At 43.6% G+C, this 17,248-nt stretch overlaps 1 protein-coding gene across 4 annotated transcripts in view; it reads right to left on the reverse strand.

Annotated features, from left to right (window-relative positions):
- The window catches only part of ABCC9 (ATP binding cassette subfamily C member 9), a 1,387,936-nt gene that overhangs the window by 460,262 nt on the left and 910,426 nt on the right, over positions 1-17,248 (reverse strand). For all 4 annotated transcript variants that reach the window (XM_069628445.1, XM_069628446.1, XM_069628447.1 and 1 more), the window contains one exon: positions 12,190-12,347. In XM_069628445.1, coding sequence (XP_069484546.1) covers positions 12,190-12,347 — 158 coding nt within the window. The remainder of the gene's footprint in view (positions 1-12,189; positions 12,348-17,248) is intronic.

Raw genomic sequence — 17,248 nt, forward strand, 5'->3', positions numbered from 1 at the left:
TTCTTAAACACTGCGGCCCTGACTTCACCAGGTCGGGGTTCCCAAAGAAAATTCCTAGTGTTGGGGTGGGAAGGAAAGATCCCCATGATTACAAGGGGTTCATGTTGCACGCGCCTCATTGCTAACTGAGGGTGACAGCAAACTGGCGTGATCTTGCAATTTGCATATGTAACACAGTATAGTTAATTATGGATGTGATATATTACTTTAGCGTTACTGTTTGTCTAGAAATTGATACATATTAGCTTGCACGCACATGAGATACATCACTAACTCAAAGAGAAAACCTTCACCCAGCCTTTCTCATATTACTGGGAATATTCATGTGAACCATGTGAAAATCAAGAGTTAGAGTTTAAACGGCTTAGGCCAGTTATTGGCCAATGAAAATGTAGGAATTGGGAAAAGATGGGATTTCTTTGAAGAGGTGTTTGTCCAATCATGTTTGTGGGGTGGATTGCAATAAAGTATCTGGGAGTGTTATAACTGTTGCAAATATGTATAAAAGATGTGGACTGGTGTGGTTTGAGGAGACTTGGGTTAGTTTGGACCTGCAACACCATCAAGCTGCTTCCTGGAAAATTGTACAATAAGCTTGCTTTTTGTTAAGTGGTGAACCTGTTTGGGTTAAGGTGATTAAAGGCCAATCTGCACACTACTGACCAAGGGTATAGCTACATGTCGAAAATGATGTATTATAAAATCAAAGAATTCTTGCATTAATACCCTGCGAAAATAGTTATATCATTATGATTAGCTGAAAAGTTTAACCAGACCCTAAGAAAAATATATTGAAGAAGTTAGGAAACACGAGAGAGAGAATTGGTATAAGTTGCTGCCACGGGCTTCACCAACTCTGAGCTTTTATGCAATAATGACACCCTATGATATCCTATAGATATTAAGAGAGAAGTGGAAACAACAAGAAGACCAGGCCCTCAATATTCTTCATTTTATTCAAAGAATAAAAGATAGGATCACTCTAGTCAGGAAACACATGAGATAGGGCCAAGAGAAGAATAAGTGGTTATAGAACCAAATTGCAAAAATGGCAAGTGTCTGAGGACCAAGTCATGTTCCCTTTATCCACCAGACAACAAACTCTCAACCCAATGCTGTTGCCTCTTTATTGTTATAATGGTTATAGGAAATATGAATGAAAGGTTCAACAACCACATGATTGTAAAAGACAGTAGGTATATTCTCTTAACTGTTTAAAGACCTGGGATCAGAGCAGTAACACCACTCACATGACCTCCACGAAAAGCAAAGATCTTGGTCTTCCACCTCCCAAACAGACTACCACGTTTATGCCTGAATAGTTAACCTCTTCTGAAAAAGGACACTTAAAATACTTCCTGAACAATTTCATCGATGTCTTGGACTGACCAACCCATGTGGGTACTTAATTCATTTCACCAAATCAATACCACCCAGGAAAGGTAATCTTTCTCAGCTCCTAAAATGCCTAATACCTGCCACAAAATTATATGGGATGAGATAAATAAAATGTCAGTATTGACAGTCATAGAGAGATATCTCGATGAATGCACATTTCCCACTGGCCTTGTGGCTAAACATGATGGAAGTTGATAAGTCAGTATCAATTCCAGAAAAGTAAACACACTCTCCAAATGTGATGCATACTTGATGTTGAAAGTCGATGAGATGACTGTGCCCCCTAACATCATCTCAAACCATGACCCCACAAAGAGATATTGGCAGTTTCCTTTGTCACCATGTGATAAAGAGAAGACTGTCTCTCACTTCCCTGAAGGATTATTTCAGTTCATGAGTCTCTCATCCAAGTTAATAGATGCTCCTGCAACCTTTCATTGACTTGTGGATTCCATCCTCAGGGTACACCGAAAGCTTGCAGGGGCTTACACTAATGGCTTTGTGATCTACTGTCAATCATTGGAAGAGCCCGTGCATCCCCTCCATTTAGTTGACTAGCCCTTATGTCTAGCCAGTTAACTGCTAACACTGTGAAATGCCTTCTCATCCCGCAAGATGGATCCCTCCAACTTATATTGCAACCCAAATGTTAACACTTTTAGACAGACAGTATCTCCCTCTTGAGTATCAATGGTTACCCCATAGTCTTTATATGTGTTAAAACACCTCCTTTCCTGTAAAACCAATCAAAGTTGTTGAACCTCAATTTTTGTATCTAACATTCTGTTGATCCCCACCATGGCAATACATAACAAATCAGACCTATGCATACTAAGTATTCAGTGAAAATGACAATATTTCGCTTACATTTGTGGAATAGTTGAAACACTGAGTGGCCTAACTTGATAGTCTCCAATGTATAGGGTGCTACCCCACTGTGTTACTATGGCATTTACCAGGGTTACATTGCACTTATGTCTTACGTTCTTCATTATGTTATCCAGACAGCACATGCCAACACCTATCGTACTATCTAAAAATACATCTGTGAACCGGAGAGACAAGCAGAGCACAAAACACAGGATAGAAATCATACTGTATTTAAGAAAAAGTGATAGTCCTCCAGGTTTTTGTTCCATTATGACCACTTGACAGCTTTGCCGATGATGAACAATTCAATCCTCTTTTAATGAGTAAAACAACCTAAAATCAGGAGCACCTTCAAACAGTTTTTGGGCAAAGTTCTACATGTAAGTACATTCCTTATTCGCTCAGATATTACGAAGAGTATGAGATCAGGCACTATCCTACAAAATTGGTGTACGTCTTGTTATAGGGACACAACTTAAAAATACCAGAAGGAAGTACTTCAGCAAGTTGATATCTGCATTCAGCCACCAGGGCACAGATTCCAATCTTGGCACAGTGATTCAACCCTTCATCTTCCCAAAGTTGATAATAACATCTATTGGACCCTGAATAATAATGTGGGGTGGCTCTCCACCAACCAGGATTCTTGTTTTGCCGGTGGAAACTACAGATTGTATGACAATTGTGAGGGTCTCTTTTGCTGACGATCAGCCACCATGTACTGTGGGCGCCCTTCAAAACCTGTGATATGCCCACCCCGTACCAACTTGTCATGTTATCCTCTCTACAATCACCCACTCCTCCCCTCCATCCATCACAGAATGCTCTTCCCAGTGTGTTTTTTGTGTGCCACTGACATTGAAATGTGACCTTACATACCAAGTGTTTATGTCCACAGAGGCATGTAATGGTTTACAAGTGGGGAATAGGAAGGGGTGATTCAGGAGGGAGGGACGATCTGCTAGTTTCCAGGGAAACGGGGCTAAAGGTAATTTGAGAGAGGTCCTTTTTTCTAACTTGCTGTATGTTGGTTGCTAGGAGACGACCCAGCTGGCTGAAGAAGATGCCGTCCGTTACGAGTGGGCATATTAAGGAAGAAAAACACATTAGTTGAGTTTGTTTAAAGCGCCGTTGCGCTGGTTAAAGTTTTTGTTCGTCGTGTGAAGCTGGAGAGCTGCATCGAAAGGCAGTAGGAAGGGATGTAGCCACAGGAGTGTTGAAGTCCGCGTCGAGCAACTGGTCGAGGAGACAGTTGGGGGTTCGAAGAGAGAGAGAAGCCGAAGCGGAGAGAGTCGAGGAGAGTCTGTGGACGAGTCTCCAACATTGGGACTCTCGCCGATGAACTGACCCTCAAGGAGGAAAGACGAGGAGGCATGCAAGAAGGTTGGAGGAGCGGCGGAACGGGAGATCTGTGAGCAGCAAGTCGGAGGTCGAGCCCCAACGGCTGGTCGTGAGCGGCCGTAAGACGAACCTAAAGGAAAGCTGCCCGTCTCAGAGAGGAGCTAAGAGCCGAGCTGCTGCGGTCCGGATGCACAAATAAACAGGTGAAAGTCCCGACAACACTGAAGGTGCTGACCTTTGTGAAAGAAAGGGGGAGAGAGGAGAGTCCGTGGAGGAAAGAAGTTGTTAAAGTGAGGAAAAGCCGCTTGGAGAATGAAGGCTTGTTTGCTAGTAGAAATGGGGGTAAACTGATGAACGAACCCTGCATGGTCTAAGACAAGTAAAAAAAACTGAAAACAAGCAGCGTATGTGTTACGGAGCAAGGAACCCCTATTGAACCAAAAGAAAATAAACAAGGTTTTTCCGGGAAGAGGATCAGTTAAGCTAGAAGCACGGAGTTGTTGCTTGGCACCGCAATTTTAGAACTATTCTAAGACTATTGACATTGTGAACGTCACCCCTGTAGCACAGATCCTAGTCAGTTGGTCCGTCCCGAAGAAGAAACGGCAGCTACCGATATCCTTTTTCTGGTTACCTCATGAAGGTGTTCGTTGAGGTATTTTAACAAGAAATTAAAGTTGTGTTTTACATCGTACCTTGTGTGTGCTCATTTAATCCCACATAGTGACATTTGGTGGCAGTGGTGGGATTAAAGAGAGCGCCATGGAGGAATTAATTAAGACGCTAAGTGAAGGCCAACACCTGCTACAACAAGCGTTACAAATGCAAAGCCAGCAGGCTCAGGCAGATCGGCAAGCCTTTCAACAGGCTCTACAGCTACAGCAGGCCCAACTCTTGGAAGCCAACACCTTAAGGAATCACCCACAAGTTCCGACATCGGTCCTGCAGAAATATGCTCCGGGTGAGGACCCAGCTCATTTTTTTGTCAATTTCGAGCGGGTAGCTCGGAATGCCCAGTGGGGCCCGGAGAGGTGGTGCCATTACATCGCCCCCTTGATGACGGGTGAAATGCAGAGCGCTTACCAAGCCGCTAATCCTACAGGAGAGACCGGATACGCGGACATGAAGAGGGTAGTCCTAGAAAGGTTGGGACATGACGAAGAAGCCTACCGCTTAAAATTTAGAGAAATAAAGTTACTTCCCAAGGAAACTCCACGACAGATGTACTATCGTGTGAAAGAAATGGGTGATAAGTGGCTTCAAACAGTTACGACAACTACTCAGGAGATGGCTGAGAAAATTATACTTGAACAATTTTTGGAGTCACTTCCCTTGCCAGTTCAGCGTTGGGTTAGACAACATCACCAACCCACGTTGACAGAAGCAGTTAATATAGCCTCGGCATATCAGAAGGCAGGGCAGGGGCGCCTGCTAACGTACCCATCAGTTTCAAGGGGTGGCACCAACCAACCACCCCCTGCAGGAAGACCCATGAGTAACCAGAGATGGCCGAACTCCATGCTCAGGAAATCCGAAGGGGAGAATGTTAGAGCTAGGCCTAGTAGCGAAGGTCCCCCCGCAACAAGACAACCCTCCCTGCCATCAAGGGGACCTCAGTGCTTCGAATGTGGTGACTGGGGCCACCTGACAAGGCTATGCCCTAAGAAGAGTAAACCAGAGCCCATGGATGTGGGAACGTTTGAAGTATCAAGAGAGGCCAATAACACTGACTATGACCAAGTGGTGAAGTCTCCGTACCTGTACACCTGTGAAGCAGAAGTCGACGGCAAACCAACCAGGGCCATGATTGACTCTGGGAGCCTTCAAACAGCGGTCACCTCCGATCTGGTAGGTAAAATAGTCGACTGTAACAAAGATATACCTATTAGATGTGTACATGGGGACATAAAAAAATACCCTACCAAAGAAGTGAAGATAAAAGTAGCTGGGGAACAATTCGGGATAAGGGCGGCAGTCATACCCGTTCTACCTGAGCCGTTGTTAGAAGGGTCGGATGTCCCCAACCTATCGAAAATTATGAAGAAGGTCGAGGAGAGCTGGTTGGAAAGTGCCCCTTTTAATAGTGAAGAAATAAGAAGCCCAAACCACAAGGAAAGGAAAAGCAAAGCAGACAAGAGAAGAATAAAGCAAGAGTGGGGAGAGACATACGTCCTACCTATAGCTGTAGACTGGAAGATCGATGAGGGAGGTGATAGTTTTCGAATGGCACAAGAATTAGATCCTCTCCTACGGAATGCTAGAAGTGTTGCTAAAGACAAAACAAAACAAACCGGAACTCATTTTATTCAAGAAAAGGGTTTGTACTATAGACTAACAAAAGGCCCTGAAGAAGCTCTGATCCGTCAGTTACTGGTGCCCAGTAAATTCTACAAAGCAGTCTTAGAGGTAGCCCATGTTCAGCTAGGAGAGGGACACCTAGGAACAGAGAAGACAACGAAGAAAATATTAGCCCGATTTTATTGGCCGGGGGTTCATGCTCAAGTGGCTAGATTTTGTAAGGCGTGTGAAGAATGCCAAAAGAAAAACAGGGCAAATATAGTTAAGGCACCCTTACAACCTATGCCGTTGGTGCTTGAACCATTCCATCGGATTGGGATGGACATTGTGGGTCCCCTGGATCCCTCCAGCAGAGGGCATAAGTATATTCTGGTCATAGTAGACTACGCAACTCGCTATCCCGAGGCATTCCCTCTGAGAACTACTAATTCACAACAAATCTGTGATGCACTGATACCTTTTATGAGTCGGGTGGGCATCCCTAAGGAAGTGGTGATGGACAGGGGATCCAACTTTATGTCTAACATCATGAAACAAGTATGTGAAACCCTGAAGATTAACCATTTGAAGATGGCAGTATACCACCCCCAGACTGATGGTCTGGTTGAGCGGTATAACCAAACCATAAAACAGATGCTAAGAAAGACCACTACTCCAAATGACCGGAACTGGGATAGGATGCTACCGTGGATATTGCTGACCTTGCGTAATACGCCACAATCATCTACGGGATTCTCTCCCTTTGAACTCCTGTTTGGAAGGCCGGTACGCACATTGCTGGATGTGTTAAAGGAAAGCTGGGAGGAACAACCGTCGGAGGAAATCTCTCTTACAGAGTATGCCTGTCAGCTGAAAGAAAGGGTAGAGAAATTACAGTCTATTGCTACGGAGAATATACGTAAGGCTCAGGTGAAACAGGAACAATATTACAACCAAAAGAGCCGTATGCGAAGTTTCAAGGTCGGAGACCAAGTGTTAGTGATGTTACCATCATCCGAGAATAAAATGTGGGCATCCTGGAGAGGCCCATATTCGATAGAGAAAGTGTTGGGCCCAGTTACATATTCCGTACGACAACCGGAGAAGAAGTTTCCGCTGAGACGTATCATGTAAATCTTTTAAAGGAGTGGGTGAAACCCCCTGAGACGTTGGCTATGATTGACAATCAAGAATTACAAACTGAGCTATTCCCACGGGCAAAGGAGTTTGGTGGGAAGGACGTCCTGAATGTAAATCCTAATATCCCGCATACAAAACGTCTGGAATTGGATCAGTTGATAGGAAAGTTTGAGAAGATATTTTCCTCCATTCCAGGAAAGACCGACCTCACCATTCACCGGATAACAACTACCCCAGGAATTAAGGTGAGGCTACGGCCATACAGAATTCCCAAATCCAGAATTCAAGCTATAAATCAGGAGGTTAAAGAGATGCTTGATCTAGGAGTGATAGAACCGTCGCACAGCGACTGGTGTTCACCGGTAGTCCTGGTTCCAAAACCCGACGGAACCACGCGCTTCTGTATGGACTTCAGGAAGCTAAATGAAATCTCCAAGTTTGACGCATACCCTATGCCAAGGATAGAGGATTTATTAAACAATCTTGGGAAGGCGATATACTTAACAACGATAGACTTAACGAAAGGTTATTGGCAGATTCCCCTAAGACAGGAAGACAAGGAAAAAACAGCCTTTGCCACCCCCATGGGTTTGTACCAATTTACTGTCCTCCCTTTCGGTCTACATGGAGCCCCAGCAACCTTCCAAAGACTGATGAACCATCTAAACAAAGGCCATGAGAAATATATGGGGGCTTACTTGGATGATATTATTATATACAGTAACTCATGGGAGGAGCATTTAAGTCACTTGGAAGCCGTTTTCATCACCTTACAGCAAGCAGGTTTACACATTAACCCGAAAAAAAACATTTCTGGCATATTCACATACTAAGTATCTCGGATTTTTTGTAGGCCAAGGGGAGATCAGGCCGCAAGAAGAGAAATTGGAGGCGATAAAGAAATTACAATTCCCCAGAACAGCTAGACAAGTCCGAGCCTTTTTAGGCTTCATAGGCTACTATCGTAGATTTATTCCCCATTTTTCAACACTCGCCACTCCCTTAACGGAACTACTAAAAAAATCGGCACCATCAAAGAAGGAGTGGCTGAATGAGAGAACAGGGAACGCTTTCAATGCTTTGAAGGACGCCCTGACTGAAAAAGCTGTCCTGCACTGTCCTGATTATGAAGCTCCTTTCTTCCTTCAAACAGATGCATCGGGAACAGGTTTAGGGGCAGTTTTGCTACAAAATCAAGGGGAGAATGAGAGACCCATAATGTTTATAAGTAGAAAATTGTTGCCACATGAACAGCATTACGCCACTATTGAAAAGGAGTGTCTGGCGGTCAAATGGGCTATTGAGTCATTAAAATATTACTTACTAGGGAGACATTTTACTCTTATAACAGATCATGCACCCTTAGTATGGATGGCACGCAATAAGGACACTAACCCACGAATATTGAGGTGGTTCCTTTCCCTCCAGCCCTTCTCGTTCCGAACAATTCACCAGCCTGGCAAATTGATGTCTCAGGCGGATTTTTTGTCACGTACTTATGCCCTTCCCGAGCGTAAGGGCCTAGGAGGGGAGGTATGTAATGGTTTACAAGTGGGGAATAGGAAGGGGTGATGCAGGAGGGAGGGACGATCTGCTAGTTTCCAGGGAAACGGGGCTAAAGGTAATTTGAGAGAGGTCCTTTTTTCTAACTCGCTGTATGTTGGTTGCTAGGAGACGACCCAGCTGGCTGAAGAAGATGCCGTCCGTTACGAGTGGGCATATTAAGGAAGAAAAACACATTAGTTGAGTTCGTTTAAAGCGCCGTTGCGCTGGTTAAAGTTTTTGTTCGTCGTGTGAAGCTGGAGAGCTGCATCGAAAGGCAGTAGGAAGGGATGTAGCCACAGGAGTGTTGAAGTCCGCGTCGAGCAACTGGTCGAGGAGACAGTTGGGGGTTCGAAGAGAGAGAGAAGCCGAAGCGGAGAGAGTCGAGGAGAGTCTGTGGACGAGTCTCCAACATTGGGACTCTCGCCGATGGACTGACCCTCAAGGAGGAAAGAGGAGGAGGCATGCAAGAAGGTTGGAGGAGCGGCGGAACGGGAGATCTGTGAGCAGCAAGTCGGAGGTCGAGCCCCAACGGCTGGTTGTGAGCGGCCGTAAGACGAACCTAAAGGAAAGCTGCCCGTTTCAGAGAGGAGCGAAGAGCCGAGCTGCTGCCGTCCGGATGCACAAATAAACAGGTGAAAGTCCCGACAACACTGAACGTGCTGACCTTTGTGAAAGAAAGGGGGAGAGAGGAGAGTCCGTGGAGGAAAGAAGTTGTTAAAGTGAGGAAAAGCCGCTTGGAGAATGAAGGCTTGTTTGCTAGTAGAAATGGGCGTAAACTGATGAACGAACCCTGCATGGTCTAAGACAAGTAAAAAAAACTGAAAACAAGCAGCGTATGTGTTACGGAGCAAGGAACCCCTATTGAACCAAAAGAAAATAAACAAGGTTTTTCCGGGAAGAGGATCAGTTAAGCTAGAAGCACGGAGTTGTTGCTTGGCACCGCAATTTTAGAACTATTCTAAGACTATTGACATTGTGAACGTCACCCCTGTAGCACAGATCCTAGTCAGTTGGTCCGTCCCGAAGAAGAAACGGCACCTACCGATATCCTTTTTCTGGTTACCTCATGAAGGTGTTCGTTGAGGTATTTTAACAAGAAATTAAAGTTGTGTTTTACATCGTACCTTGTGTGTGCTCATTTAATCCCACATAGTGACAAGGCACAACAATAGAAAGCAACTAGGTGCTGATGCAAGTTAATGAAAGCTACATTTTTGTCACATTCATCCCCGGTCATGTTGCTTGGTGCAAAAACCTCACAACCAGTCCTGCAGTGCTTTTCTAACTACCTCTTCTAGTATATCCCTAGCACACAACAGATAATTAACTTGTATTAATAATGTGATATCAGACGTTTTGAGGGATTCAAAGAACTTTGAAGAATAGTGAAAAGTGCCCATGTCCCTTTCATTGTCTTGAAGGTTAGAAAAAGGAAAACCAGTTCAGCCATTGGGAAATTTCGAATTCTTTAGGACCGGTACAATTGTTATGATCAGTATCATCCTATATATCGAACAAAAGAGCAAAACATGTTTTTTGTAGTAAGAAGATAACATTGAAAAAATTACTTCTCAAAATCTTGAGTTGACCGCGTACACATCTCTGCATTCACGTGCAGAGCATGGACAGGTCATCTAGCAACTAACAGGACTCCATGGATGGTTGGAGATTTGCCAGGAGGGTTGCTGTACTTTATATTAGTGCTGGTGGGCTATTAGATGTCACTTGCGACATCTATACGCTGAAACCTTTGCATACGAGTACAGATAGGGAGGAATAGCATATGAGGAGGCACACGCAGCCATTAGGTGCTCTTTGATTATGTGCCCACCCGTTGCCTGCCCAAGGCATGCTTATAACTATGGACATAACCCCCCACTTCCTGCCCCTCGCCGACCAAAACACCTCCTCATGGGAACTCTTTGAGTTTGCTTTAATCAAGTCTTACCATCAACCGTTGCACTCAAAATGCCTGCCTGTGTTTTTTCACAGCAGTCATCGCAGAGTCGATGACTTAATTGGAGTTGTAAACCTGCTACTGGTCGTATAGAAATGTATTAGCAAGTATGCCTTCAGCCACTGGATTCATAAGCACTCTTGTTTTTAAGTCCTGTTAAAAACAAGAATTGGCAAAGCCAACAGTTTTGGCTTGTGGATAAGTATTAGGCATTTGCCAGGCACTGCTATTAGATGCCCAGTTACTCGCAGCATTTTTCACCTGCTACCATCACTGGACAATTAATAACACTATGGCTGTGGCTGGCAAGTGCCTTTCCCATGCCTGTTTGCATTGCCAATACTTGTTTACATTACCACATGGCTCACGTTTGCTCGCACAGTGAGGTATAGGCTGCTTTGGAAACACATTCCAGGGCCGCTTGTGGGCCCCAGTCGACCTCTGTTAACATCCTATTATTGATGAACTGAGCTCATTCCAGGTAGGGATGCAAGATTGTCTGATTGCAAAGAATATCTATTGTCCTATTAATGTTCCTGGTCAGTTCTCTCACATCTCTAGGTTTTCAATGGGGGCTGGCTAAGGACGGTTTAGTTCAACAGATCAAGGGTCAATGCATTTATGTTGTTATATGCATAGATCGGTGCTTCTACAACCAGTCATTCTTTTTAAACAAAACTTAACACAAGACGTTTTGCCTACACATGAGTCATCCCAAAGACCATCTACGAAAACCTAGACTGCTTTGACGTTAGAATATTTTTCATTAACATTAGCATTGGTTTACATTTACAATTACCTTCAGAAAAGCCCTTTCCAAGCTCTGTGAAATGCACATTGAGTACATTGGTAGGCCCAACACTTCTTTGCAAACATTTGGTTCAGATAATTGTCACACGGTTACACCCATTAAGCGCCATCCCTCCACACTGAATATGGCAGCAGCAATGTGTTTAACCAAATAAACCCTCAATTACTTGTTCGCTCGCTGGCTGGCATATGAAATTCATGCAAAATCTGCAAACCCCTCCCACGCTTGCCTCATGCTCCAATTGAGTTTTGGAATATTGGCCCCGGCCCTTGAAATTAGGGGTCAATCTCATACTGGGCTAGTCATTGTAAGGGCCTTGCTCAATAGCGTCTTCCTCAAAGTGAAAGATATAGCTAGAATAAGCTCTACCTCTATGTGCGAAGGTCATTGCGACTGACTTTTTCAGATTAACTCTCAGGCCCAATAGGGCCACATGTTCACATCAGTCCGTGTTTGCAGTGGCCACAGAACATGAGTCAGTAAAACTGTCCTCCACATTCGAAAGCAATGGCGGTTTGTAAAAACTCCATAAAGAAAACCCACTTTGCAGAGTAATAATAGTAGAAGTACTATTCTTCTTCTTCTTCTTATAATAATTATTATTATAATTATTATTATGTATACTAATAACAATAATATTTTCTATGTTGTATTTGTGTTTTTTTAACAAATTGCACATTTACACAAACTTTTATCAAATAATAATAACATTTTAGTACTCTGAATGTATGGCAAGGCATCAGCAATCGTGGAAATTGAATATATGTTTCACGGAATTCAGTTCATAAAATGTGCTTTTAACGAACTTTCTCATGTTAACACAATTGTGTCAGCATATTTGAACACTTACTTCGATGCGACTCTGAAGTACTTCTGGATGAAGTAAAAGGCGATGCCCAGAGGAAGCAGTGCAGCCAGAAATATTGGAGTCGCGTATGATATCACGCCTATCGCGGACAAGCAAAGTAAGGTGGATCTTGTGAGCGACTCCAAGGTAGGTGGAATGTGCTAAACAGCAAGTCAAAAGAAACAGATATCAAATTCCTGGCCAGCTTGTGAGAACTAATATCACATTCCTGGCAAGCTTGCGAGAACTAATATCACATTCCTGGCAAGCTTGCGAGAACTAATATCACATTCCTGGCCAGCTTGCGAGAACTAATATCACATTCCTGGCAAGCTTGCGAGAACTAATATCACATTCCTGGCCAGCTTGCGAGAACTAATATCAAATTCCTGACCAGCTTGCGAGAACTAATATCACATTCCTGGCAAGCTTGCGAGAACTAATATCACATTCCTGGCCAGCTTGCGAGAACTAATCCTGATTTCTTTGGTAAAATGTGATTTATGTAAATGACTGCAACAGAAGAGTTTGTATGAGAATATGAACCATGCACACATATTTTTAGATCAATATCAAAGTCTACTTTACAAATATTCAGAAAGTCCCTTTAAAAATGTCGAAATTCCAAATGCATACTTTTTACAATAAACGCATCAAATGGAGAGCAAGTTGAAACAAGTTGGCCTTCCATAATTGGCTGAGCAGTAATGTCTTCTGGAGAATACACTTGCACAGTTCATTGGTCTTGTCCTTTGCGGCTGGAGATTCTTATTTAAACCATGTCTTGTTGGGGCAAAGCTTTTACCCCTGACTAGCCATATGCCCCTGAGTGCAATGCAATCCCACTGAATAGAAACCGCCTGTTTGATTTTAACAGAAGCACCATCACCAACCACAGCTAAGGAAGGTGTCCAAAACTATTTGATTAAAACTGGCTTTTATAAAGTTAAAGTGAATTGAACAATAAGGAGGCAAAACGGATAGTTGTTCTAATGATCCGGTTTATCAATAAAACACAGCTACCTTCACCCTGAACTCTCCACCTATAGATACATCACGTGTACTGAATTCTACCCAGTTTTAGAGATTAATTTCCAGTACAGGCCAGGTCCTCTTCCACTGGAACTAGCAAGATTTGCTCTGAATTATTACATTGGGTTCCATCCATGTATCCAATTAGCCCCATGGGTGCCCCACCCCAGGACATTAACAGGCTAATCGGCAGTCACATTATGAAATGGCCTCTCACAGCATTTCCAAGTTGTTGGTACTCACCACGCGCTGAGGGATCTTGGCTATAAGGCATCCATGTGTTTGCTTGTCCGGTTTCAAACTAAGTTTAGATGCAACTGATTGAGCCCAACTATCTTATATTGCTACGTAGCTAAACCAAGAACATTCTGAGCAATCACTTATCACCTCATTGTTCTTTTTTTCCCTGCCTTGAGTCCCACACTCTTGAATTATTCTAAGGACCTCCCAGTTTTAGAAGTCTCGCAGTTAGAAACGTGTTGAAAAAGTACTCTGTCAGCACATTTCAGTACTTAAAGTGAAGGTGTCGGACTGCTTCAAAATATATATGCATGTATATTTATTTTATCATTTTTAAACACATTTTTTAATTAGGCGTGCTTTAGCGTTGAGCTTTTCACTCCACAGTATCAAATCAAATAAAAAGACATATTGGACCTCATTACAACACTGGCGGTAACCCATGGCGCTATTAGCACCATGGTTGCTGCCGGTGTTGTAACGAGCCCGCCAATGTTCAATGGGGAATTACCACCCCATTCCAAGGTTGGCGGGGCGGTAATTCCCCATTGAACATTGGTCCTTCCCCATTCCCATTTTTGCCCCATAGGGCTCAATGGAACTGGGGAAGGCGGTAATTACGGTTCCGTAATTTCCTCAAAGGTCCCTTTGCGGGTCCCTACTTTAACGGCTGGTCGAGATCAGCAGTTCAGGTCGGGTCCTGCAAAGGGACCTCGTAATTAGGCGCTAAGGGGTTAACGGCGCCGCAGCACCAGGGTCGTAATGACCCCCATTGTACAATATGATAAATATTCCTGAAAACCACATACGTAAAATACTGAAAAAAGTGTTAGATCTGCCAGTACTTCGGTTCACCATTCCCAGGATTTTTTCGAGTCATTAGAAGCTAATGACTTGCCACTTTCTAATCCTATCTGAAGTGCGATGAACTTTCAGCCGTTTTTTATAGCTAAGTCTTAAATTGCTTTATCTGATTGTACCCCTCCTCAGCAAGAATTCCTCTGCCCTTAGTTAGCTCTTGGATATCTCTTCTCAGCTTATGCTTCCTATTTGCTATTAGGTTGTCATAACTGTTGCAATGTATTTTGAGTTCCCTCTCGGGGTGCTGATTGCCCCAGTCATTCATGACCACCGTTATTCAATTATCATACTCATCCTCGGATTTAGGCTTCTCAAAACTGCGACTTGTCCAGGCTTTTCAAATTCTGATTAAAGGCCCTAATGTTATGCTTAGACCAGAAAAGGTGATTTCCCTGAGTGTTAACTTTAAGTGTACCTTGCATATGTATCTCGGTCACGTGTCCTTCCAGATGTGGAAGTCAATGGGCCTCATTACGAGGTGGGAGGTAAGGGATTACCGGCACCGGTAAGGGCACCAATGCCGGTAATCCCTTACCTCCCTACTACGAGTTCCCTGGTTTTTGCAGGCGTTACGGACGGGACCGCAAAGGGACTCTAGAGCTAATAACGGTACCGAAATTTGTTGTACCGTTATTAGCACCTTCCCCATTCACATTGAGCCCTATGGGGGCTCAAATGGGAATGGGGAATGGCCTTGCTGAATGGGGAAATACCGGTCCCTCCGACCTCGGAATGGACCGGTAATTGCTCCATTCACCAGGGCAGAGTCGGAAGGGTTTTGGAGGCAGCCATGGAGCTAATAGCTCCATGGCTGCCTCCAACATCGTAATGAGGCCCAATATCTATTAGGGCATGGTCACTATTCTCCATGGCCTATATAGACCTGTTATGCACCCTTCTTAGATTGGATAAATCAATGAAAATATAATGCAGTGTGGCCTTAAGATTCCCCATGTGCCAAATTGGGTGGCTAGAGGTTTTGCCCCTAACCCGGCCATTCAGCATAACCATCTCCTACCCAGCCATGAAACTCAACAGCGCAATACCCAGAATATCACCCTTTCCAGTTTGGGGGATCAGTTCCTGTTTGTGCTTATAAACATCATTAGCAGGTGCACCCATGCTGCGCATGGTAATTCCCACTTCAGTCCTAGTTTGAAGTTTATCCAATGAACAAATATAGATGATGGTGTTGCATGTTTGTTTACGTGTTCCAGATAACAACGCAATCTGGAACACTTTAGAACTTGGGCAAAAAATGCACCCTGTACAGACACCTTCCAAACCGGGTTTCAAAAATATGGAGGCAATGCAATAAACATCTTGATGCTAGACATCTTAAAGGCAAAAATGAGAGAAGGCGCACCAAAAGCGTACCTCGCATTTTTAGACTTATCGAAAGCATTTGATAAAATAGACCCGGAGAAACTATGGTCCAAACTACACAACTGGAAATGCCCAAAGTCAATTTTGGATCCCATAAAAGCTCTTCATGCCAATACTAAAATCAGAGTGAAATTGAGTAAACAAGGAGTCTTGTCCAAGGAGATTCCAGTAAAGAGAGGAGTCAAACAAGGCTGTCCTTTAGCACCAGCTCTGTTCATCGCCTTTCTTGGTGATTACCAATGTCATGAGGAAAAAATAAGAGCATTTCCACCTTAAATTGGGAAGGTGCCGATCTCGCGACTCCTTTACGCAGACGACGCCATTATAATCGACCAAACCCAAATTGGCCTGCAAAGGAAATTATCAAATCTGGCAAGATATACCAAAGAAAACAATTTGGAAATCTACATAGCGAAAACGAAAATACTGGTCTTAGAGAAAGCAACGAAGAGGACAGTAAGACACCCGAAATGGTTTCTTGAGGGAACCAAACTTGAAGTCATCGATCAGTTCAAATATCTAGGGGTGCATATTGACAGCTCACCCACAGACAAGTCAATGCAAGCTCAATTATGGGTAAAGGCGAAAAGACTAACTGCGCAAACTAGACTAATAGACAAAAAATTTGGAAAATTTTCCCTCCTTCCGGTGATAATTTTCTATAAAGCAAAGGTCGTCCCAACAATCATCTACGGCATGGAAACCTCACTGAATACTCCGAAAGAGATATGGCAAAAGCTGGAAGGACTTGTTTGGAAATTGATCCTAGGCCTGCAAAAGTCAACCTCCATGCCAGCGATTAGGCGAGAAGAGGGTCTAGTCTCTTTGTCATCTTTAGTAGACCAGAGTAAAATGAGACTATATAGAAAAATCATCATGGCGGACACCCTCCCAATTTACTCTATAATCGCAGAAGAGCTCAAAAGTGGAACGTGCGAAGCACTCAACAAGTGGGCGTTAACCCTTCAGGAAACTCTCAGAGAAATATCGCGTTCGGAAGAAGATCTGAAGACCAACCCAGACTGGGTAAAAAGAAAAATGGAGCTCATGGACTGGATCAAGACGATAGACACAGCCAGTGCAAATAAGCTACTAACCCATCTTCCACCGACTTTCAACAAAGTCAAGAAACCCTTGAACTACTGTACAAAATTCCCAAATAAAAACATGCGATCAACATTTTTGAAAGCCAGACTAAATCTGCTGATGACACATGAAATTCTGGCAATCCGGGCAACAAAATCAGATAACAGCTGTCGCCTATGTAAAGAGAAAGAGCAAGTTGAAACACTGAAACATCTAGTGTTAAGATGCCCTAAGACACAGCAAAACAGAGATAAATATCTTCAATCATGTCTACAAGGGGCAGTGACGTTAGATGAAGCGACAGTCTGGAAAAGGTTAATGTCAGGAGAGACAACGAGATGTACTTTAACCATGGTGAAGCTAATAGAACTAGCCTTGAAATCTATCGCCAACTCTAAGACAGAGGGAGACAATCTATGAAAATGAGGAAAATTGATTACATGAGAAGCAAACGATT

The sequence above is a fragment of the Ambystoma mexicanum genome, chromosome 12, assembly GCF_040938575.1.
Source record: "Ambystoma mexicanum isolate Mex_15411 chromosome 12, UKY_AmexF1_1, whole genome shotgun sequence".
Taxonomy (NCBI): domain Eukaryota; kingdom Metazoa; phylum Chordata; class Amphibia; order Caudata; family Ambystomatidae; genus Ambystoma; species Ambystoma mexicanum.